The following is a 25272-nucleotide window of genomic DNA, read 5'->3' on the forward strand; positions in this document are numbered from 1 at the left end:
ATAAATAAATAAATACTAAAAAAAATCTAACAAACTTGATTGAAATAATTCAGAAAACTCACAGTAACTCAATATACATTATAGCGATCAGTTGACGTATTGACCTATATAGGCCTACTTATATCGACCTTAATCCAGTTGTTTATTATTTAGAAATGTTGCACAGTTTAACATTTGCTAAACGTTAACATCTCTTCATCGCGTTGTTTATTTTTTAGATTTGATACTATTCTGATAAGGCTCATATTAATACAAGATAAAAGAAACAAAAAATACCAAAGCAGAAAGAACTGTTAATATGTTAAAGCCTTAAGTTTTGTCTGTAAATAATTGTATTTTTTTCTTTTCTTTTTATATTGTATTTGTTTTGATGTCAATATAATGTTGTTATTGCCCTTGTGTGTTCTGTGTTCTAAAATTGCAATAAATAAATAAATAAAAATACTGCGCAGTCTCCCTCTATTGGACGCACCAGGAACAACAGGCCATAGGGGCATAAAACCGCCTGAGCCTAAGATCTGGAGAGATCTGTCTGGCTCCGGGTCTGCAGCTTTCCCTCCTCCCTCCCTCCTGACCGCCGCCCCAAACTTGCGAAAGCTGTTGCAAGGAGAATCTCAGTACAAAAACAACCGTAAGAATACTTAAACTTTTACACATAAATGTGAAGAAAAATACATAAAGCGAATGCTTAATTTTCGTTTAATCCTGTGATTAGTAAATAGTTTTAAAAGTAAACGCACATGACCGTCACTTATTAAACAATTTTGCCTGTTTTTCAGTCAATCCTGAATCCTCCTTGATATCTGCAACTCGGTAAGTGCATTTTTCGCAAAACAATTGACAAAGCAAAAATAACTAAAATAGTAACTTGGTCAAAATGTGATTATCAAAAGTAAATATTTGTCAGTAAAGATTTCAGTGACCCTAATAGCAAAACTCTGTGTTCAGACTACGGACTGGGATGCTCTGTGCGTGCCACATGGTATGGACATTGATAACCTCACAGACTGTGTCACTGAGTATATCAACTTCTGTGTGGATAGTACTGTACCATTGAAATCCATACGCTGCTTTCCTAACAACAAGCCATGGGTCACTAAAGATATCAAAGCCCTTCTGAATGAAAAGAAGGTGGCATTCAGGTCAGGTGATAAGGAAGCAGCTAAGGAAGTACAGAGGCGCTTGTCGGTGAGGTTAAAGGAGGGTAAGGAGAGATATAAGAAAAAGCTGGAACAAGAGCTGAAACAGAATAACAGTAGGTATGTGTGGAGAGGCATGAAGAACATTACTGGCTTCAAGACCAGCAGCCCTAGAACTGATGGTGATGTGGATAGGGCCAATCAGTTTAATATGTTTTTCAATAGGTTTGACAGTAGGCCTCTCTCCAGCTCTGACACAGCCCTTACTGCACCTAGTGCATCTGCTCCCCCCAATAGTGTCACGTCAAATTGCAGCATTTTGCCCTACTTCATGCCCTCTCCTTCCTCCTCTTTCACCATCGTACCAACTGAAGCCTCCATCGCCTCTCCTCCTTTCATTGGTGTCTCAGACTCTTATAAACCACCTATGATCATCACTGAGGACCAAGTGAGGAGAGAATTATGCAGACTCCATCCTGCTAAGGCACCGGGTCCAGACGGATTAACCACACAAGTACTTAAGCTGTGTGCTTCTCAGTTAAGTGGAGTACTGCTGAGGATCTTTAATTTGAGCCTCAGTATTAAGAAAGTTCCTGTGATGTGGAAAACATCATGTCTGGTTCCGGTACCCAAGAAGGCGCGACCTAGTGTTCCATCAGACTACAGGCCAGTAGCACTTACTTCACACAGTATGAAGGTCTTTGAGAGGCTGGTCTTGGGCACTCTCCGCCCCCTAGTGAGGTCAGCGCAAGATTCTCTTCAGTTCGCTTACCAGGCCAAGATTGGAGTGGAAGACGCCATCATTTACCTGTTACATCGTGCCTACAGCCATCTTGACAAACCGAGTGCATCCCTGAGGATTACATTTTTCGACTTTACCAGTGCCTTTAACACTATTCAGCCAGCCCGGCTAGGGAGCAAACTGTCTGCTATGCAGGTTCATGCTCCCTTAGTTGCGTGGATTATGGACTATCTGACTGATAGGCCACAGTACGTACGGCTACAGGGGAATAAGTCCGATACGGTACTGTGTAGCACTGGAGCACCGCAAGGAACTGTTTTGTCACCGTTTCTCTTCACACTGTATACATCTGACTTCCAATATAACACAGAGGGCTGTCACCTGCAAAAATTTTCAGATGATTCAGCAATAGTCGGATGTATTAAGGGGGGGGACGACTTGGAATACAGGATGGCTGTGGACAGTTTTGTGGACTGGTGTGAGCTGAATCAGTTGCAGCTTAATATCCAAAAGACCAAAGAACTGGTGGTGGACTTGAGAAGATCACGGCGATCTCCAGTTACTCCCTTGTCCATTAGAGGGGTGGATGTGGAGATTGTTCAGGACTATAAATATTTGGGTGTGTATATTGATAATAAGCTGGACTGGTCCAAGAACTCTCTGGTCACATATAAGAAGGGTCAAAGTAGGCTGTATTTCCTACGTAAACTCCGATCTTTTAGAGTCTGCAACACCATGTTGCGTATGTTCTATGAGTCTGTAGTGGCCAGTGCCATTTTCTATGCTGTGGTGTGCTGGGGTGGTAGTGTAAAAGTGGCAGATATGAAGAGATTTAACAAATTGATTAGGAAAGCTGGCGCTGTGGTGGGTGAGGAATTGGACAATATGGAGACTGTGGCCGAAAAGAGAACATTGTGCAGACTTCGGTCAATTATGCACAATGTAGATCATCCTCTTTATAATGTGGTTGACGAGCTGAGAAGTACCTTTAGTCACAGACTTACCAGCTTAAAGTGTTCCACTGAACGCCACAGAAAATCCTTCCTTCCCACTGCTATCAGACTTCATAACGTCTCCCTCAGTCACTTACCCTCACAGTAATTTATGCAATATCTTGCTGCTCGTGCCATATATTAATTAATTATTACGGGTTTTAATGCGTGGAAGTCTGTGCATTATGTTCTATGATGTGCAATAGTCTATTAGGTGCAATATTTGTACGTTTTTTTACTGGGTCTTAAATATTTTTAGTGCAATATCTTTGTTTTTTAAATGAGTGCTGAATGACTTTACTACTTGAATTATTGTATGTGTAATTGTTTTATGTGTAATATTAGTTTTGGTTAATATTATTTTCATTACTTGATATATGACTTATTAGTATTAGTTACCACTGATTCTTTTAAGTGTAATATCTTATATAATAGTTTGTATACTTATGTATTGTGGCTGTTTTCTTTTATAGATTGGTTGGATTTATGTGACTTATTTCACTTACTTAATTTATTTATTTTGTCTTGTGGTTTTGTGTTTCTGTGTTCTGTGTGTTATGGCAGTCATTACATAAGCAATTTCCTGCGGGATAAATAAAGTTTTCTAAGTTAGACTAAGTTAAACACTGGTCAAAGTGCATCTTTTTTTCTTCTGTTTTTCAGAGCACAACATGTTTTTAGGGCTCATTTTGTGCCTCTCTCTGAATTTGTTATTCTTTGAGAATGTGCAAAGTAAGTGTAATAGGCTACTTTGTTTGGATTAACATTGATTTTGTAAAAGAAATTTAAAATCTTAATTTTTGGGATTGCAGCAAATCAACAAGAACCATCATCTGCTAATATCAATATCAGCAATGACCCTGAGATGTCAAAACTTATGGCCAGAATGAAATACATTGCTCGAAGCTGCAAAGACATCCGTGACAAGTACCATGTTACTGAGGGTACAATATACATCATACAATGTATTTTGTAATGTTAGACAGCATCTGCATGTGTGTGACTGTGGAATGCTTGTGTTGACACACAGATGGCCTGTACTATCTGATCTCTTCAAGAGGAGTCCTTTACCAGACGTTCTGTGACATGACCACTGCAGGCGGCGGCTGGACGCTGGTGGCCAGTGTTCACGAAAACAACATGTATGGAAAGTGTACAGGTGGTGACCGCTGGTCTAGTGAACAGGGCAGCAATGAAAACCGGCCCAAAGGTGAAGGCACATGGGCAAACAAAGTCACATTTGGAGCCGCAGAGGCCGCTACAAGTGATGATTACAAGGTATTTTGTTGCAATAATGGCTTGACTAACCTGATACCTCAACATATAGGACAGGGTTCAATGTTTTTAGCTTTAGCTTAAACATATTTTATAATTGATTAATTATGCAACATTCACACTTGTTACTTTTGTATTACTGTGCTCCTAATTTACTGTAAATCCTACTGTATAAAAATAAATATAACTTGACTTGACAGAATCCGGGATACTATGACATTGCAGCTCAGGATGTTTCTGTGTGGCATGTGCCTAATAATATGGAGTTGGAACACTGGAGCCATGGCTCCATTCTCAGATACCACACTGAAAATCACTTCCTGACCCTACACGGAGGAAACCTATTCAAGTTATTTATGGTTTGATAAAACTTTGGCATCATTTTAGATTTTAAAACAGTAACTGAAAATATAGATGAAGATGACAAAAAGTAATAATGATATTTTTATCTTCAATTTTCCAGAAATTCCCTGTGAGGTTTGGAATCGGCTCCTGCAACATTGATAATGGACCTGCTGTCCCAATTGTGTATGATACTGGCAATGAGGAATCTACCAAAAACCTGTATGGTCCATATTCAAGAGGTATGTCAGCACAATTGAGCCCAGAATTTTCTAATAATTAGAAAGAAAGTAGCTACATGGGGTTCCCGTTTGTATCATTAATTGGCTACATATATATATATATATTGTTTGCATATGAAGAGCTCCTATGTAAAATCCTCTAAATGTCATCTGGAATGTTCTCCTAAATGAAAATTTTTGTCAGCCTCCTATGTTTATGTACAGTTATGTGACATCAAAGGCAATGTAAATAACTTATTCGTCACTTTAAAAGTAAACTTACTGAGCCTACACACAGGAGTCGGAGAAAAATGCTCATTTTAGAAGAAAATATCATATAATCATATAATTTGTTTGCACGTCATATAATTTGTGCATAGATATTTACATTATATCGCCTATCCTGTTGCTTTTGTCTATTAGTAGAAATGCTTCAATAGAGCCGCCGTTTTAGTACAGGGTAACGCTCCTTTGAAATGAATGCGGGACCAAGGTGTAGTGGAGGACTGGCCATCCGGAGCCAGAGATATGTACACATCTACACATATATCTATGATTGGGAGCTTTCCAGGTGGTCAGTGTGCAAATATTACATCACTTTTCTACAATGATAAATAAGTGTACGGGTATTGCCGTCAAAGAATGTGTGTTTATGTGCATAGAAATGTATTATCCTCCCTTCTGTTTACTTTGATTTAATCCGTGACTGAAACACACCCCCTCTCCTGCTTTCACTTCTCATTCTAATGGAGGGAGTGATTCGTTTGTGAATGAATCTCAGTTATGAACAACTTCTTCACTTACCCGACAATAATACAAGTTTCTGGCAGCGCAGCATCCGGTTGTCATATTTCATTTACATTGTTTGCTGATTTTATTCAACAAAACTAGCATAAGCCCTGTATTTAGTGCAAGTTGGTGTTACTTTGCCTTATATTCAGGGCAGTAAGAGACTGTATTATCATCAAAACTTGTTTAGCACAAAAGTTCATAACATACAAAAACATAAAAAACGAAATTGAATGCTTTGATTCTTTGTTTGCTCATTACTACACCCGTACACAGCAAAGAAGTGCAAAATCTTCAGATTGGCTTTAGTCTTGACTAGTGATTTTGTCCTGGGAGCACTGTACAAATGTGGTGGCGCTATTGTCGTATGCTCAGAGTCCTTATGCAAAATCTAGTGTACATATCTATGTAATTTGTGCATTGACCCACCATGACATCATCATTAATGTTATATTCTGTCCATATTTTCAGAAATATTTGAGCCTGGATTCATCACATTCAGAGTCTTCAATACTGAGAAGGCAGCCATGGCTCTTTGTTCAGGTGTTAAACCAACTGGCTGTCACACTGAACATGTGAGTTCAAATATTATGGATTATTTTCACCAATCTTTATGAAGCGTAATTTGTGACATTCTGTTGAAGATCTTTGGTGTATTAATGAAGAGTTTTACATGTTGTTTTGTTAGTAATATAATTTTTTCCCCCTACAGTTCTGTATTGGTGGAGGTGGACACTTTCCTGAATCTCCTAGACAATGTGGAGATTTTACAAGTTTTGACTGGAGTGGCTATGGCACTAATACAGATTGGAGTGCTTCCAGAGAGATAACTGAAGCAGCGGTGCTTCTCTTTTATCGCTGACAGATCAAACCTTTCTTTCCTTTGTTGTAATCACAGTTTTCTACGGAGACCCGGAAGCGACGTGATGGTGGGGGAAAACAAAACTGAGTGGGAGAAAAAAAAAATGGGTGGGAGAAAAAAACAGTGATAGGAAAATATGTCGATCATCACCCTTCATATGCAACCTCTGAATTAGTGAATGCATGTATACAGACCCACTCTGTATGATAAACTGATCCCAGATCAGCTTCTGTACATGCCATGTAAAGTGACACCTGTTATCAAACAAGTGAAGAGCGGCAAGTGGATCTCTCGTTTTGTTTTGATTGATAACAGAGGTGTCTTTGTAAGAATGCACAGATCTATAATGAAAGCGTTCCATTACTTTTGTAACTGTTTGTGCTCATTTAGGAGAAAATTAGCTGTGTTTAAAATAAAACATGCAGGAAGATATGTTTATGTATTATTAAGACTATTTGTCTGTTTAAACACGCATCTTTAAATGGCGTGTACAGAAGCTGATGTGGGATCAGTTTGTCATAGGAGCGAGTCCGTATACATGCATTCACTTATTCTGAGGTTGATTGACGCACAGCTTAAATGGAAAAAAGTGAATGCAGACATTTTTATATTCATTTCAACGTGCTTTCAAGATATAAAATACATGAGAAATATGGGAAAATACTTAATGATAGGATGATAACGTTTTCCATTTAGTCTTTTTCTATTTCCTAAAATGGAAATATATACAAAACCAAAATAAATTCTGTGCATTTCCACCTGCTAAAATATGAATTGCCTGTTAATTCATACATTCTTTTCTTTCGACTTTTTTCCTTATTTATCAGGGGTTGCCACAGTGGAATGAATCGCCACCTATTCCAGCAAATGTTTTACACAGCGGATGCCCCTCCAGCCGCAACCCAGTTCTTTTTGAACACACATACACGCTTACATGCACACACGCTTATATACTACGGCAATTTATTTAATCTAATTCACCTATAGCGCATGTCTTTAGACTGTGGGGGAAACAGGAGCACGCGGAGGAAACCTACGCCAACACAAGGAAATCATACAAACTTCACACAGAAAATCCAACCGGGACTCAAATCAGCAACCTTTTTGCTGTGAGGCGACAGTGTTAACCACTGAGCCACCGTGCCACCCCATTCAAACACTCTTTTTCAAAATTCTTTATTCAGATATTTACTTTATTATCTTAGTTATACTTTATGTATATGATGAAGAGAATCGGGGTCCCTGACTACAATACATCTACACATAATATGGATGTTTCATAGCATTGTAAACACTCAACATCGTTTGATGTTCGGAAACATTTGGACAATATCCTTTAATATTTGAAATGACTGCTGAGGTGCTGTACAGGAAGCATACCCTTTCTCAAAGGCTACTTGTTGAAGCATATTTAGGGATGTTTGAAACTCGTGTTTACAAAGATAAAATATATTTACAAAATTCAAGTTTGTATCACTATGATATAAAAAAGTGCATCAATGTTTTAAAAATAGAAAAAAAAATCCACATCTGTTGAGACTGAAGAATGCTGATGCATCATTATGTAGAGTACTAGAGCAAGAAAATAAAAACAAACAAACAATGTGAAGTCTACAACATAGTTGACTGCCTATTCAATAAATTATGACCACTGAAAAAAAACAGAGCTACTTACTCCAGTGCCTTACATTACATAGAATAACAACGGCCATCACAATAAAACTTTTGCACCCTTTTTCCTCCCAGATGTCCTAGAAGAGCACCAGAAAACATGGCTGTTTTGTACCATCTCAGCCCTTTGAGGTTTCCTTTTGTATATTTGCAGAAGAACAAATGTAATCAATGCGCTTCCAAAGTCCCTGTGAGAAACAAAAGTTCTTTCCTTTGAATTTGTGTTCTTCCCACAAGCCATTTGTTGTAAATGCATCATCCAAAAGTCTCTGTTGAGCGTGTCTCTCAGGAGAAAGTCCTCGCCTTGTCGGCCCCAGGGTTTTGGTCTGGGATGAGAAGAGAGATGGAGACCCATCCACAGGGTCGGCTCAGTAAGCAGTGCAGGCATGGTGAGGGTCATCGCAGTGTTTTTCATCAATGAACAACAGGTCGTCCAGTGCACAGAACTTCTCCCTCTAGCTTTTTCATTGCCTCAAGTCCTGTCTTTCTCCCTCTCTTCATGTTTCAGAGACGTCTAATGTAGTTGTTGGTTTGTCCCTGAGATGTAGGCCTGTCTGAACCCTCTTGAGCAGCCTGCGTTATCTCTCCTCCATCGTCTTGCCATTGACCTCATTCTCGGCCTCTTCGCGCCTTTTCTGTCTTTGGAAAAACCCCAACTATCAGAGAGAAAGAGAGAAAGTACAGCAACAATAGAACATTATTAAGAAAACTACTGAAGATCTATCTACCTACCTACCTACCTACCTACCTACCTACCTACCTATCTATCTATCTATCTATCTATCTATCTATCTATCTATCTATCTATCTATCTATCTATCTATCTATCTATCTATCTATCTATCTATCTATCTATCTATCTATCTATCTATCTATCTATCTATCTATCTATCTATCTATCTATCTATCTATCTATCTATCTATCTATCCATGTGTGTCTATCATAAACCTAAGCATCCATTCCTGTTTCCATCCACCCACCCATCAATCAATCCATCCATCCATCCATCCGTCCGTCCGTCCGTCCGTCTCTGTGTCTATCATAAACCTAACCATCCATTCCTGTATCCATCTATCCACCCATCCACCACCCATCCACCTATCCATCCATCTGTCTGTGTGTCTATCATAAACCTAAGTATCCATTCCTGTATCCATCCACCCACCCATCCATCCACCCATCCATCCATCCATCCATCAATCCATCCATCCACCCATCCATCCATCCATCCATCCATCCACCCATCCATCCATCCACCCATCCATCCATCCATCCATCCATCCATCCATCTACTTGTCTGTCATCCATCCATCCATCCATCCATCCATCCATCCATCCATCCATCCATCCATTCATTCATTTACTGTACTTGTCTGTTTGTGTCTATCATAAACCTAACCATCTATCTATCTATCTATCTATCTATCTATCTATCTATCTATCTATCTATCTATCTATCTATCTATCTATCTATCTATCTATCTATCTATCTATCTATCTATCTATCTATCTATCTATCTATCTATCTATCTATCTATCTATCTATCTATCTATCTATCGATCGTTTACCTTTCATTACCTTCCAGAGTGCCAGAATGAGAAGAGAGAGGAGTAACAGGCCTCCAAGTGTGCTGCCTATGATAATCCAGATGGGAACACGGTAATCCTCCTCTTTCCTAATCTCTAGGATTATCTGAGAAAACACACAAGCAAAAGACAATATAACAAACTGTAAAGCTTTTTCAAAGACGTACCTTTGCACTTCATTGCAGTGATCATCAAATAGCTGCTTGCCGACCAATTGCTAGGTCTGACAGTATGATTTCCTCTGTATATTTTAATTTAAACAAGCCAGTTCTTACAGCAAAGCAAATGTCAGGAAATGTCTTATCAAATGTTTGATTTGTTGCAGCTGAGATCAGATTTGCTGACATTAATGTTTTTTTTTTTTATTCTGTCCTGCCAATAGATGGCAGCATCACACAGCAATAAAGAATAGTACAGAATTAAAGAGTGCTGCTGGTCCTTTCGGTCCCCTTGGCTCCATGTTCTTTTACTGTGGGGAAACAGCTCACAGCTGCAGCTCACCAATGCACAAACTGATGTATAAAGGGAAGGTTCCAGCATGTCTGAACCAGTGAATTTGAATTCAGTTAGCATAAAAGCATTTTAATCTCATGCTTGTTTATAATTGTTCTTCACTCTTTCACACAGATGAATGAAACGCTTTTGTTTTGCCAAGGATGAAAAAGACAAAAGCAGTGTCTCACATCGTCTTCTCAGTACAGTGGTAGATTTCTATTTGCTTAATCTTAACATGTTGTCTAGCAATGTTTCTGTGAATGCTGATGTGTGTAGAAGGTGACTCACATGTCTGACCGGCCTCTCTTCAGGCAGAAACATAGGGCTGGAAGGGTTCAGCTCCACTGAGGCTGTCGTCACCAGCTCAAGGGTTTTGAACTTCAGCTGCCCGTGACAAGAAAAACAGTTTTCAGTTTCTCTGACAGGCCATTACTTTGGTGAATGTAAAAAAGGTGGACAAGGACAAACACTTAAGGTGAGAGGCTAGAGGGGTGGTAAAAAGTATGTGTACTTTGACAGTTCACTTGAAAATGAAAATGTGCTGTTAATTTCCTCACACCAAGATTCAAATCATTTTAAAAGTACACTCCGTTATGCTCACCCGAGTTTGTTATTTGATTAGAAAAAAAACTAATGGAAACCCAATTATCAAATTAATTACATGATGTGTAACAGCAAAACAAATCATATTATGTGACTAAACTAACAAGCAAACAAAATTCAAATGTGTGTGTCATCTGTCTCAGAGATGCTTTTTTAAAATGGTTTCCCCATTACAGCTACTTATTTTATTTTAGTTCCAGGAGACCATGGAATATAGCCTTAGCATTACTGCCTAATGCCTACAGCCCCATTGATACCCTCTGCCACTGCATTGATGAAATTAACAGTTAGATGTGCCAAAACTTTCTTCAGTTAAACAAAGAGTCAAGGAAACTGAAGTCATTGCATGGGGAACAGAGATGAGGTTCTCAAGGTGCATGTATACCTTGGCTCTAGGGGTCAAACAACAAAAGTTAAGGTGAATCTTGGTGTTATTCTGGAGTCAGATCTGAGTTTAAGAAGTCATGTCAAAGCAGTCAGTAAATCAGCATACTGTCATCTCAAAAACATTGCAGGAATTAGATGCTTTGTTCCTAGTGAAGACTTAATAAAACTTGTTCATGCTTTTATCAGCAGCAGGGTGGATTACTGTAATGGCCTCCTCACTCCTCACAGGCCTTTCCAAAAAAACAGTTGCAGCTCATCCAGAACAATGCTGCCAGGATTCTGACCAGAACCAGAAAATCAGAGCACATCACACCTGTCCTCATGTCTTTACACTGGTTCTAAGTTACATTCAGAACAGATTTTAAAGTATTACTACTAGTCTATAAGTCACTTATTGGCCTAGGACCTCAATACATTACAGCTATGCTCACTGAATACAAACCTAACAGATCACTCAGATCATTAAGATCAAATAAATTAGATATTCAATTTCAGCTAAAGCAGGGTGAATCTACCTTCAGCTACTACACCCCCTGCTGCTGGAATCAGCTTCCAGAAATGATCGGATGTGCTTCAACATTAGGCACATTCAAATCAAAACTGAAAGCTCATCTGTTTAGCTGTGTCTTTACTGAATGAGCACTGTGCTATGTCCGGCAGATAGCACTATTATGTCTTTCTTTTCTTTTACATTCTTTTACAACCTGTTTTTACACATTTTTTATCTGTTTTGATCTGTTTTAATAATTTTTAATTTCTTGTGTCTTTTATTTGTGTTTATGTAAAGCACTTGGAGTTTCTATTGTGTATGAAATGTGCTACATAAATAAACTTGCCTTGCCTAAAAATGGCTCAGATTATTTGTGGTATCAGTTTATCATAAAAGTTAAATTCACTTTGAACGTGAGCATACATACAATACAAGTATTTCCTTATTTTCTTTTGCATTAGATACAAAATACTATATATTCAAGTAAAATCTGCAGTCTAATAATAATAATAATCTCAGTGCAAATGTAAGTTTTCTGAACAAACTGATCTTTTAACAAACTGATGTTCTTAGTCAAACTGATTTTAGGTATTTTGGTGTGGAACAATTTAATATTCAAATATTTTTCTAAATATATTTTCTGTGTCACTGTAAATTGAAAGCATCTGCTTTTTTTGTTTTTGAAAGACAAAGGGGAATGAAAACATAACTTTTAGCTGAACCAGATTTAGTAACCGTATCCCTGCATGAACCATTTAACATCTTCTCTCTAATTACTGCTCTAGTCAGAGTTTAGCGTTGGTTTATGAAGATCCTTCTCTTGAGCAAAGCCTTCATGCAGTGTGTGAACACTGTGCTCTGATGTCAAACTCTTCCCACACTGCACTACTTCATCTACATCAGACTGTTATTTCAGTGTCATAGCTGCTCACCGCATGCAGTGCATCAGTACGGAGGGATCCGCCGATCTTCACGCTGACGTCTCTGTAGGAAGGCAGATTGACGGTGCATTGCACTGGCACTGCCAGGGTGTTTGAGTAGTTCTGTGCATAGAAACAAGCAACATTTAGCTCTAAAACAAATTACCTTACTAATGAAACCCAGCTGCTTGTGGTGGGAATCTGACATAGATTACAAAATTCCTTACCTCAGACATATGAGTATCTTCAAAAACACAATAACATATTAAGAACGTAGAGGAACTACTAACCCCAAATATTCAGCTTTATTTATGGCACAAATTAATACACTAAAGTGGCTTTATTCAGGCAGTATAAACCAGCTATTTTGCAGAGAGGTGCTTTATGGTTGTGAATTAAATCAACAAGTCTAAAAGCCCCTAATCAGGCAAACCGTAAAGCCCCTTAAAGGGATAGTTTGGCTAAAAGAGGGAAGAAATCACTTTCGCGAACGCTCAATCTGCCCAGTTGGTGGAATGAACTCCTTAACTGCATCAGAACAGCAGAGTCACTCGCTACTTTCAAGAAACGACTAAAAACTCAACTATTCAGTCTCCACTTCACTTCCTAATCTGCAATTGCCTCTCTGGATATCACACAAACTGTACCCAAAAAAAAAAAATACTAATACTACTAATACTTTCCTTCTTAGACTTTACAGACCTGAAACTTGCCTATAGCACTTATTCATTGTTGCTCTTATAGTTGTGTAAATTGCTTCCTTGTCCTCATTTGTAAGTTGCTTTGGATAAAAGCGTCTGCTAAATGACTAAATGTAAATGTAAATGTAAAAATGAAAATTCTGTCTTCATTTACTCCCCCTTCACTTGTTCAAACCCTATTTGAGTTTATGTCTTCTGTTGAACACACAAAAAAAACACAAAGATATTTGGAAAAATGCTGGTCACTGGCACCCATTGACTTCAATACTACTTATTTCCTATATGGAATTCAATGGTTGCCAGCGACCAGCATTCTTTAAATATCCTTTTTTGTGTTGAGGAGAAATAAAAAAAAAATCATAAAATAAAATAAAAAACAGGAGGGTAAATGATGAGGTAATTAATCATTTTTGGTGAACTATACCTTTAACAGTACATACCTTCCTAAAGTGCTAGTCTAAAATGTGATGCACATTTTATCAGGCACTATACAGTTATCAGAGAGAGTCTTTACCAGGCGTGATGTTCGTGAGAGGTCTTCTGGAGAAGCCCGACTATGAGCCACATGCTGAGGGGGGATACACTGGCTTCCACCTATCTGATGGACAAAGGCACATAGAAGCTATTAATAATGAAAACACACAAATCTATTAAAACTCTAAACCAGGGGTGCCTAAACCTTTAGTTATGAAGGGTCAAAAACCAAACCCTGATTGAGGTAAATATCCAACTGTATTATAAACGATAATTTCCTGATTCACTTTAAAATAAAGAGAAAACAGTACTTTAATCACATTAACTAATGCATTATATGTTTTTACATTTTATATTGAACCTATTATAATAAAGGCAAAGAATTACGTTTATAAAACAAAAGAGTTTTCAATGCCAAGCTGCACCTGCCTTTGCCTTCATTCATACACAAAGGACTTCTGAACTGTACTCTGTTTAATGAGCATTTAAACTTTTTTAAATTCATTTAAACCATTTTTTTTGAAACTTTTGTTTTTAGTAGCTTAACAATAAAACAAACCAATGAAAGGTTACGTTAATTCAGAAATTATAATGTGTATTAAAGGCATTAGACTCCAAAATTCTCCCTCTCTTCCCAGATGGCATGACCATGGGCCAAATTGAAGGTATTTGGGCCAGCTTTGGCCTACGGGCCCTAGTTTGGGCATCTCTGCTCAAAACACTATTAATATTATTTGTGTAGCTCAAATAATAGAGCATGGCATTGGCAACCGCAAAGCTATGGATTTTTATTCCAGGAAATCCATGAACTGGTAAAATATACACCTGACTGATACCCTGTCTTGTCTTGCCAAATGCATTTCTGTTATATATCTTCTTTTGGTTTTCAATTCATTCTTTGGTCCCTTTGTACACATGTCATGTATCATCATTTGTTGCCATAGTAACCGATGTTGAGCACCCGTTTCATGTTACAGTATGTTCCTTGTGTTTTTGTGTATTTATGTCAATAACGTTTTTTTTTTCTTTTTTTTTTTTGCAGTGATGACATAAAAGAACCCACTTAGACTTCTTAAGGAAACTTGACTTATTCAGATAATGGTATTAAATATATTAAATAAATAGACATCATTTTATTTTGTTAAAGAACATTTAAACTATTCTTGTAGATCACTGATTTATAAAAAAAATAATAAAATGACTAAACAATTAAAAATCACAAGAAGGTCACTGGTTCAAGCCTTGGCTGGGCCAGTTGGCATTTTTGTGTAGAGTTTGCATGTTCTCCTCGTGTTTGCGTGGGTTTCCTCCGGGTGCTTCGGTTTCCCCCACAAATCTAAAGACATGTGCTATAGGGGAATTGGGTAAGTTAAAATTGTCTGTAGTGTATGTGTGTGAATGAGTATATAAGGATGTTTCCCAGTTATAGGTTGCAGCTGTAAGGGCAACCGCTGCGTAAAACATATGCTGGATAAGTTGGCGGTTCATTCCGCTGTGGGTACCCCTGATTAATAAAGGGACCAAGCCAAATAAAAATGAATGAATGAATGAATGAATAAAACAAATTTGATGTCCTCATGCTGTATTGCATTATAGTCTGCAGAGATATTTCCAGCATACAGAGATTTTCTGTGAAATCTGTTCACTCAAATCTGCTGACTCTTTCAGATTTTGAATCTGGACTAAATCTTTGGGCTAAAGAATAAACATTTTGAGGGAAAGGATCCTGCTCACCTGGTCAATATGGAAATCTCTGATCTGCAGGAGTTGATTCCCATTTTTTGTGACCTCAGGGATTGCAATGTAGAGTTGCAAATCTTGAATTGGAAAATAACCAAGGTTCTGGATCTGTGTTGAATAGAGGAAACATTTATATTAGCTTATTCTCACTTTAGCTCATGATAGCAGGGAATAGTACCTCACCTGAAAGGTAAAGTTGAATGGGGGGTTGAAATCATCTGCTTTCTCTAGAGAGAGGTCAGGTTTAAGCTCATATCGGGTCGGGTAAAAATCCCTGGGGAAATTAAAATATGTTGTAATTACCGTAATTCACACAACCACCATCTATCGTCAGCAATTACATGTATACTGTAGCTCACCTTGTAAAGAGCAAATCAGCCTCATACTTCAGATTGTAGAAAATTTCATTGGAGTTATCATAGAGGATGACTTCTTCTCCTTCACTGCAGACACATGACAACAATATGAGAAACCTCACAGGCTTTTACACTCACCCTGTAATTCCCTGTGACACTTGGCCGAGTAGAAGAACATTCCAGCTCAGGCATCGTCAGTGTTCAGGATCCAACATTTCAGACCATCATGCAATTTTCTAGGCCACATTGAGTAGATTTCCCTCTGAGTGCAGCCATTTAGTAGTCATGCATGCGTTCATTTTATTTTGTGATGCACTGGATGAAAGTTACATGGTTTTTGAGCAACTAAACGTTTTAAAGGAAAACTGAATGCAGGGAATAGTACAGAATCAAAAGCTTTAAAGCACACATTTCAAAGTAAAAATCTTAACTGCGATTTTGCGTTTCATATGCTAAATTGCATTCTAAAGTTACATTTGACACATCTTAAAAATAATACAATGATACTTTCTTAGACTGAGCACAATTGACTTTGTGTGTCCTACCTAGTAACCTCCAGTATGATTCGTACGTGATCCAACAGCTCCGAGTGGCTGAATTCAAATTCCAAACGAAATATAACCTGCAGAATTAGAGACAGAGTCATTTTCATTTTAACAGCAACATAAATGATGGTCTATGTGTGTTATTATATTTTCAGACCTCCAAAGCCAAAGCTTTGGCAGAGGATTTAGGAGTAAATCCAGCAATAACCAGCCTTAAGCTAGAGGCCTCAAAGTCAAACTGACTAAAGATTTCACAGCAAGACTAGAGAGAACTGATGACAGAAATAATGTTCAGTTTTAGTTGCACAGACTGTTTATTACACTTTAGAAGTCATTGATGTATCATCAGGAGCCATGGGTATTGGTTTTGCTTTGCCTGTAAATGTTTTTGTGTTAGGGCAACACAGTGGCTCAGTGGTTAGCACTGTTGCCTCACAGCAAGAAGGTCTCTGGTTCAAGCCCTGACTGGGCTAGTTGAAATTTCTGTGCAAAGTTTGCATGTTCTCACTGTGTTCACGTGGGTTTCCTCTGGGTTCCCACCACAGTCGAAAGACATGCGCAATAAGCTAAATTAGTCGTAGTGTATGTTTGGGTGTGAATGCAAGAGTGTAAGGATGTTTCCTAGTGCTGGGTTGCATCTGGAAGGGCATCCGCTGTGTAAAACATATACTAGATAATTTGGCGGTTCATTCCACTATGGCGACCCCTGATTAATAAAGGGACTAAGCCAAAAAGAAAACGAATGAATGAAATTGTCTGTAGCGTATGTTTGTGAGTGTGAGAGTGTATGGGTGTTTCCCAGTACTGGGTTGCAGCTGTAAAGGAATTCGCTGAGTAAAACATATGCTGGCTTGTCAATTCACTGTGACGACCCCTAAATAAAGGAGCTAAGCCGAAAAAAAAAAAAAATTTAATTAATTAATGTTTTTGTGTTTGATTTGCATGCTATAAATCACCAAGGACCCCAGTGTCACTATCCTTTAAAGAGATAGTCCACTCAAAAATAAAATTTCTGTCATCACTTGATGATATTTTTTAATTACTGGAAACCAAAAACTTGATGTTTCCCTTCCTCTATACAAATGTATACTATGGAAGTCAAAGGCTACTAATTTCAAACAACATTCTTTAAAATATCTTGATAAGTAAATAAACTCAGGCAGGTTTTGAGAAACATTATGGTGAGTAAATAATAAGCACATTTTTAAAAACCACCTGCTCTGGTGTTTTAGCGAAGTGGTAATGAACATTCAGTCTTGGTTCCTGAACAGAATGTACTGGAAAAGTACTTACTGTACTATTTTCTAGGCTGATATGGCTTTAAATTATATTCTCATTCTGGTGTAATTATCAAGAAAATCTGCTGCCATACCATGGTTGCAGTAAGCACAATGATATTACGCAGCACCTGTAAATAGTCCTCAGCACCTTGTGCCACCACTTGCATGATTATTGCACCATTATCTGCATATTATCATTTTCACCAGCTGCAGTCATAGCACGACAGCAAAGTTCCTTGAGTGTTATATTACAAAGGAAATTTATTGAACCTCTTTGGTCATTTTTAAGCAAGAATCTAATGGTCCAATCCGATTCAATGATATGCTAAGCTAAGCTAAATGTGCTCCAACCAGACCTGGGGATTCAAAACTGTAAAAACTCAACTGTTTAACTCTAGTGGACTTGTAAAATGAGCTTATTTATTAATATTTCAGTTGGAGTGTTCCTTTAAAGCACAGGAGTTGGCTTTTGATTTTATTCTCGCTTAAAGAAACTGAAGCACTTGGACACAGTTATAGCTACGTGGGCAAACTGTTCATTCTCCCTCGGTGAGCAGTGGCAAAACGCAGCATGGAAAATCATTTTTATGTTCTCTCCTCCTGAGTGTTCTTCTAATATTCCCTTTCACCCTGTCTCAAACTGTTCGGAGCTGAACCAGGCTCCCACGTGGGCCCATAAAATCTCTCCCTGTAGCCACAAGTGTAGCACCAGTGACCCCCAAACCTCAAGAAAATGAATCAGGACTCTGTGAGAAGCTGCTGACCCGATTCCTAACAAAGCAGTGCCATTGCACAGGACAGACTTCTGTGGTCCAGGCCGCGTGATTGATGGCTTTCGCTCTGTATGGATGTAGTAAACGGTAAGCGGTATTCTTGCGTTACATTCCTGCTTCGTGTTTTTCTTTTTCTGAAGAGCCCTGAACACAAGCTCAGGGGTCAAACCAGGAAAAAGATGCTAAGTGAATCATTCTGTGACTTCAGGGTGCTGGAGACTTGTTACGTATGTTTATGTCTCATGCAACATTCCAGATGTAAAGAACTGGTATTTCTATGACAGTTTCTGAGGTAATGCGAGGAAGTCTATAGGAGTTTTGACAGCATGGATGGAGAACTGACCCTTTAAATGCCCAATATACTTCAAGCATAACTGAAAAACAAACTAATGTAATATGATTTAGATTTGAAGGATTTAAAACAGGCTCCAGAAAAGTTTGGTTCAACTGGTGAACACCTTTGAGGTACTACTGGTTTGTAGTGACATGGTAGGTGAGTGTGGTTCTGACTATCTGCCTTTTTTGACATGAAATGATAATATGATCTTCTATGTGAAGCTGCTTTGACACAATTTCCATTGTAAAAGTGCTATACAAATAAAGGTGAATTGAATTGAAAAATCTTTTGAGCCCATTTTCTCTGCCAAGGCGTTTTTTCCCCTTCGTGTTTAATGCTAAAGCTGCAAATCTACTGCATAAAGTGCTCAACAAACAACCACAATGTGCCTTGGCTGGAGTGCTGAACTTCAGAACTTGTGCAAACATCCACATGGCTATTATGAGATGTCTGCTTAACTGCTCTACATTTTACCTTATATTTATTTTGTTAATAAGAAAAGAAAGCACCACACATATTAACATGCTCATCTTTTCTAAATGCCAAAGAACAGAATTTCACTGTGAGTATATTGGGTCCTTAAATGCCCAAAGATGCTAAACATGCTTATAAAAATCCTCCCATTAGAACATAATTCGGCAATATGTGCGATAATGGGCCTTTCAGTAAACATTTTTAAAAATGTAAAGATTTTACTCTTGCTTTTCATTATTAATAATTTATTAAATTATATAGTAACTTAACGAAATATAGTAAATATAGTAAATTGGACAAATCTGCTAAATGACTAAATGTAAATTAATTAAGGACTAGCAATTTGTCTAATTATAAGTACATACAATCATTACATTAGTGACTTATTCTGAATTATTGAATAATGAATAATATACAGCAAATTAGAAGATTTTAAAGACTATCATCACAGTTAGCAGGTAGTTAGTGAGAACTGGTCCTAAAACTATGGTGTGATCATGTTTTTAGCACTTATAATAACAATAACAATTATTTAATCAGCAAATCAGCATATAAAGATGATTTTTAAATGATAAAATGACACTGAAGACTGGAGTAAATGAATATTGAGCTTTGTCATCACATGATTAAATAACATTTTTTAAATGCGCAGTTTAAGCAATCTTAAAATGTATTGAAAAATTTTACAATATTACTGTTATAATATTTTTAATAAAATAAATGTTTAACTTGGTAAAAGACAAGGGTCAAAAATAAAACTTGTTGAGCATAAAAGACATATTTAAAAAACATTTTTACACCCAAACATTTGTAGTATATTTATCTATGCAGAAAAGTGCTTTAATCAATTGTCAGTGTAATTACTTCAAATTATTCAAAATATTTCTGAGGATTCAGTGTAAATGTCTTATGTATAAATAATGAATATGCTCACTCACCTGGGACTTTGCTCTCATAAAGGGTTCACTGATGTTGCAGGTTTTCTCATATTTCCGCTTGTTCTCATTACGGCAGTCTATATGTATATCAGAGTTATCCTACAAATAGAGATGACCCCATTCAGCTTACAGTAACAATTACTAATGCATATGAATTTATAAAATATGAACAATGAATAAATGAGTTAATCGTTTTAAAGGTCCAAACAAGCAAAGCTATTAGAATGATGTTGTACCTTCACTATAAGGCTGGAGAAGCGTAGGTTTTGAGTGTAAGTGATGTTAAGCTTGGCTCCGTATGCATTCTCTCCTCTGTTTTCTAGACGTACATCCACTACCATCTTCCTCCTGGAACCCTCTATAATGCGTTCAGAAGGGTCTGTTGATGTGTGACCCTGACATAAGAGACTGGCTGCTCGAAACGCCTGCCCACAAAACTGCCTGTAGAGAAAGGTCGCTTGGTGATTTCCAAAAATCAAATTAATTTCATTAAACGATTAGAATTACCATATATTATCCATAATCTACTGAATAAAAAAAATAGTAGGTAATAGTTGCACAGAAAAACAATGACATGCAAATAAAAAGCCATCAGCCTTTTCGATTTTTTTGCATTATAAAAATCTGGGGTGATTACATTATATTCAAGTATATTAAAGACACAGCAGATTGATTTTATGGCACCAGGTTAAACTTTCTGACACGTTTATGGCACTTGCGTACAATAAAAACAAATACAGGCCACAACTGAAGATGGAGTATGGTCTCCAAATTCTTCCAAAATTAAATGATGAATAGACTTGTGTCTATTGGTATTTATGCCGTTGTGTGAAAGGTTTATTTATATTTATAACCACTTCAGAGGGTATTGGGGGGTTGTGAGTCACTAGCATTGTAATTTTGGGGATTGCAGGCTGAAAAGTTTGGGAACCCCTTTGCTAGCATACTGTACATGTGTGTGTGTATGTGTGTGTTTTTTTTATCTTACTGGCGATTCATTAGATCGGTGTGAGCTTGTAACAACAAGTCTGGAACACAATGGTCATCTTCATCACAACCGTTCCAAAAGGGAAGCTGGTGAAAAACAGAAAATTGAATGACATTAGGAAAAGGGAATTTTTGGATATTAATACCATTTCTCTCCTGTTTTCTAAGCAAATATTAACAATAATCATACAAGACACACACTAATTAGTCATTCATATTTTATTACTATTATCTTGTCGGTTTTATTTAGAACAATAATTTGATGACATATTAAATGACTCTTTTTAAAGATCCTGTGAAGTGGGCTCTTAAAATGTGCACTTTTATTCGAAGTTTGACATAATGTCAAACAAAAAACAAAGAGAGGGCAGGACATAGAGTAGCTAAGACGAAAAGAAAGTGAATGAATGAATGAATGACCTTGTTTACATTCACTGCAAACATATTTTTTCCTTTTTTTTTGCAAAAGAAAAAATTAAATGGCATTTTCATTTTAAATTTCATTCATTCATTCATTTTCTTTTCGGCTTAGTCACTTTATTAATCTGGGGTCGCCACAGCGGAATGAACTGCCAACTTATCCAGTATATGTTTTACACAGAGGATACCCTTCCAGCAGCAACCCATAACAGGGAAACACCCATACACACTCATTCACATAAATCCACTATGGACAATTTAGCCTACCTAATTCACCTGTACCGCATGCCTTTGGACTTGTGGGGGAAACTCACGCAAACATGACACAGAATTGCCAAGTGACCTGCCGCATTTAAATTTCAATTCCATCAAATGTTCCAAAAGCAATCCAACAATGCAAAGTGTTACAGATGTCTACAATTTGTGTAGATTTTTGCATTATGTGCATTAAAAACAGTCAAAAAACGAATGTGTCTATTAGCAGTGGAACATAAATAACAGTGTTACTTTCGTCCCCACTCTTGCCATTTAAAGCTGATTTTTTTAAAACTGAAAATCTCAGACATTTTAAACTCAAGGATGTGTTATTGCTAAATAACCTGTAAACTGATCATTAGTGAGACACATAAAAAAAGCGAAACACAACTTGTAATGAGGAAAAAAGAACCGCTACAATAATTTACTTTTTGCATTTAAAAACAGGAATTTGGAGCTAACTGTGGAACATGGTCCCAAAATTACATGTTTGGTAGCTCCATCAAGGGTTGCATGCTGAAAGTGCTGTTATAGCCTGGAAATAAAATGTTGTCAGGGCTTCGAGAAAATTGCTTTGTTACTTTAGTCCCCGCTCTCCCCATTTATTTTACATTATTAAGTCTATTTTATTAAGTAAAGTTGACACAATACTTGCTCGTGTGTTTTTGATATATATAAAAATGTTGATGATGTGTGTTAATGATGTTACCAAAAGTTTCCTTTGCCCTGCAGACACTCACCTGTGTTTTCACAGTCGTTGGCCAGCTGTCATCCAGAACTGGGCCGTGATACAGGTCCAAAAGCTCCGTCTCTACAGTGAATATAATTGGCCTGGCATAGTCTGTAGTCTCCTGTATCAACATTACAATATCATAAATCTCTCACTCTAAATATATATCGCTATAAAAGAGTAAACTGGAAGAACATGATCTGCTGTTGTAATGCTAGAAAGTGAAGTTATTAAAACCGGAATGCTGCAGTTGCAGTGGAAAATCTGAATGAACAATTGAATGGATTGTTATTATAGTTGGCCATCACTGATGATTATGTTAGAATTATCAGGGATTTCAAATGCAGTGCAAATTCATCTTCATTCTACTTTGGTGACCTGAGTAAAGTGAGAACTAACCATGACGTGGAAGTAGATGTGATCACAGGTCTCCTCTCCAGGAAGCAGTGTGAGGTTTTGTGGCTGCTGGCGATCTGGATCATCAAATACAGCCCGAGGGTTAAAGCGCTTCTCCTCAAAGAAAGCACTGTATCTAAGAGCTAAGAGAAGTGCAAGAAAATAGCTTTAGAACTTAATATGTTTGCAGTATTTAACAAGGGCTGCGCGATACTGGAAAAACATGCAATGTTGTTGTTGATTATTGGGAAAACAATATTTTTTACAAAATAACACTTCTGTAGAAAAAATGCTATTTTTATTGACTGTGTTTTTAATTATTTACATATTTAATGATATTTAAATAAATATAAATAAATTAAAATCAAATTAATGAAAAAAACTGTAAAAGTGCATGCGTTTAGTCTTTAAAACACTATAAATAAGTGATCGGATATTCTGATTGGCTGTTGTCAATCTCTCGCCCTCCATAAGTGTTTAATTTCAGTTCTGGGTTCATCTGTGGGCCACTCCAGCCAATAGCAGAACATCAACTACTAGGAAGGAGGGGTACGGCCCCATCTGATTTGTCAAATTTAGATAAAAAAAAATGCACAAATGCATTGTAGGGGCAGCACGGTGGCACAGTGGGTAGCACAATCGCCCTTAGAGCAAGAAGGTTGCTGGTTCGAGCCCTGGCTGGGTCAGTTGGTGTTTCTGTGTGGACTCTGCATGTTCTTTCCGTGTTTGCGTGGGTTTCCTAAGGGTGCTCCAGTTTCCCCCACAAGTCTAAAGACATGCGCTGTAGGTGAACTGGGTAAGCTAAATTGACCGTAGTGTATGTGTGTCAATGAGTGTGTTTGGATGTTTCCCAGTGATAGGTTGCAGCTGGAAGGGCATCCGCTGCATAAAACATATTCTAGATAAGTTGGCGGTTCATTCTGCTGTGGCGACCCCAGATTAATAAAGGGACTAAGCCGAAAATAAAATAAATGAATGAATAAATGCACTGTAATATTTAGAAGACAGATGCTGGGGGTCATGAGTCACACTAGGAGTCATCAATCAAATTGGTGAGGGCTCTTACACACCATTAAAGTCCAAATTCTTCATGGTTAATATTGTAATTATTATAATCATTAAAAGTACATTTTTATTCATTTTATTTCGTATTTCATTTGTAAATTACACCTAATTAATGTATGAATGGTAAATACTGTACAGCATTTAACAAAGTTAGCAAGAGTCTCACACAAGTTCAGCATGAAGATTAAGTTTGGCTTTGTATGACAATTTGGTGAAGACCTGCAGGAAAGAGGCTTAGATGGCATTCTTACATTCTTACTTTCATTTTCTGTCTAATATTGTGGTCAGACTGTCTGGAGTTTTTATTCTGATCATAGACTAATTCAGACCAATCCAAAAGTTAAACTAAGTTTAAATAGTACATTTATTTTGTATTTTCTTTGAAATAAAAGTACTTAGATGCTAATTATACCTTTGGCAGATATTTGCCCCTTAGTGTTGATATATATATATATATATATATATATATATATATATATATATATATATATATATATATATATATATATATATATATATATATATATATATATATATATATATATATAAACAATAATTTTATTGTGCATATAAATAAGTATATTTATCTAATGGATGCTGCCTTAATAGGACAATAAATCTCTTCCTACACCCACCCTAACCCTAACAATGAACAATTTCCTATTAGGGATTTATTAATTTGTGCTGAAAATAATTATAATAATTATAACTGGTGGAAACTTTGGGTCAATCATGTCAAACTATATTGAGAGCTTAATAATTTCTATTATTTTGCCCCCAATTTTGTTATATACATAAAAAGTACAAGGACAATCAAGACTCAATGGAGTTAGCTTAAATAACAGACATTTTAAATATTAATATTAACGTTTGCTATGTTGTTTTACATTGGAGACATCAACTACATTAGTAAAGGACAAATGCACAGCATCAGCTTCATAGTCATTTATTCATGAATAGTGCTGTAGCATGTGTGGGATACAGTCAGATTATCAGACTCTAGAGGTGAAGCTGATGATCCTGAGGAGATCTGAGAGCAACCTAGGAGTTATGAGGCCTTAAAAGGCTAAAACATCTAATGTTAAGAAGAAAAAATAAACTTTTAAGAGACCTGAACGACACGAAGATGTGCCAGATGTTCAAAAGGAATCTTGTTCATGACCCGAGAAAAACCTTATAAACCTAAAGATGTCTCATTTTCTAAGATCTCATAAACGTGAAAAATGTGCGCAGATAAATGACACACTTAAAGGCTTAACTTATTCACAAGCCTCTCGAAAACATG

At 37.1% G+C, this 25272-nt stretch overlaps 2 protein-coding genes across 9 annotated transcripts in view; one reads left to right on the plus strand and one right to left on the minus strand.

Annotated features, from left to right (window-relative positions):
- The first annotated feature begins 572 nt into the window (after window positions 1-572).
- On the plus strand, window positions 573-7025 carry si:ch211-194p6.12. 2 transcript variants are annotated; one of them, XR_015495830.1, is made up of 10 exons: window positions 573-631; window positions 780-813; window positions 3537-3605; window positions 3686-3817; window positions 3904-4151; window positions 4349-4507; window positions 4612-4732; window positions 5972-6075; window positions 6213-6519; window positions 6901-7025. XR_015495830.1 is itself a non-coding variant. In XM_087261358.1 (9 exons), the coding sequence occupies exons 3-9, from the start codon at window positions 3545-3547 to the stop codon at window positions 6360-6362; spliced, it is 975 nt and encodes a 324-aa protein (XP_087117484.1). In that variant the 5' UTR covers window positions 573-631; window positions 780-813; window positions 3537-3544; the 3' UTR covers window positions 6363-7025. The 2 variants fall into 2 exon arrangements, 1 of the variants encoding a protein (XP_087117484.1); XM_087261358.1 differs by having other exon boundaries at window positions 6213-7025.
- Window positions 7026-7306: 281 nt separating this feature from the next.
- itga11a (integrin, alpha 11a) overlaps window positions 7307-25272 on the minus strand; it is a 156950-nt gene continuing 138984 nt past the window's right edge. For 3 of the 7 annotated variants that reach the window (XM_087259290.1, XM_087259288.1, XM_087259289.1), the window contains 14 exons: window positions 22926-23065; window positions 22537-22647; window positions 21123-21208; window positions 20371-20575; window positions 20135-20233; window positions 16333-16409; window positions 15791-15874; window positions 15615-15705; window positions 15426-15539; window positions 13732-13815; window positions 12529-12639; window positions 10405-10500; window positions 9614-9727; window positions 7535-8689 (listed from right to left, as the gene is read on the minus strand). In XM_087259290.1, the coding sequence (XP_087115416.1) occupies window positions 8612-8689; window positions 9614-9727; window positions 10405-10500; window positions 12529-12639; window positions 13732-13815; window positions 15426-15539; window positions 15615-15705; window positions 15791-15874; window positions 16333-16409; window positions 20135-20233; window positions 20371-20575; window positions 21123-21208; window positions 22537-22647; window positions 22926-23065 (1490 nt within the window). In that variant the 3' untranslated portion in view covers window positions 7535-8611. Of the gene's footprint in view, window positions 8690-9603; window positions 9728-10404; window positions 10501-12528; window positions 12640-13731; window positions 13816-15425; window positions 15540-15614; window positions 15706-15790; window positions 15875-16332; window positions 16410-20134; window positions 20234-20370; window positions 20576-21122; window positions 21209-22536; window positions 22648-22925; window positions 23066-25272 lie in introns of all 7 variants that reach the window. The other 4 variants (XM_087259291.1, XM_087259292.1, XM_087259287.1 and 1 more) reach the window with 2 other exon arrangements.

This window comes from Danio rerio, chromosome 7 (genome assembly GCF_052040795.2).
Source record: "Danio rerio strain M-AB ecotype USA chromosome 7, GRCz13ab, whole genome shotgun sequence".
Classification (NCBI taxonomy): domain Eukaryota; kingdom Metazoa; phylum Chordata; class Actinopteri; order Cypriniformes; family Danionidae; genus Danio; species Danio rerio.

Coding starts and splice junctions, on each gene's coding strand:
- si:ch211-194p6.12 (XM_087261358.1), top strand. CDS start 3,545: ATGTTTTTAGGGCTCATTTTGTGCCTCTCTCTGAATTTGTTATTCTTT. Junction 3,606..3,685: donor ATTCTTTGAGAATGTGCAAA/GTAAGTGTAATA, acceptor TTGGGATTGCAG/CAAATCAACAAGAACCATCA. Junction 4,508..4,611: donor ACCTATTCAAGTTATTTATG/GTTTGATAAAAC, acceptor TCAATTTTCCAG/AAATTCCCTGTGAGGTTTGG.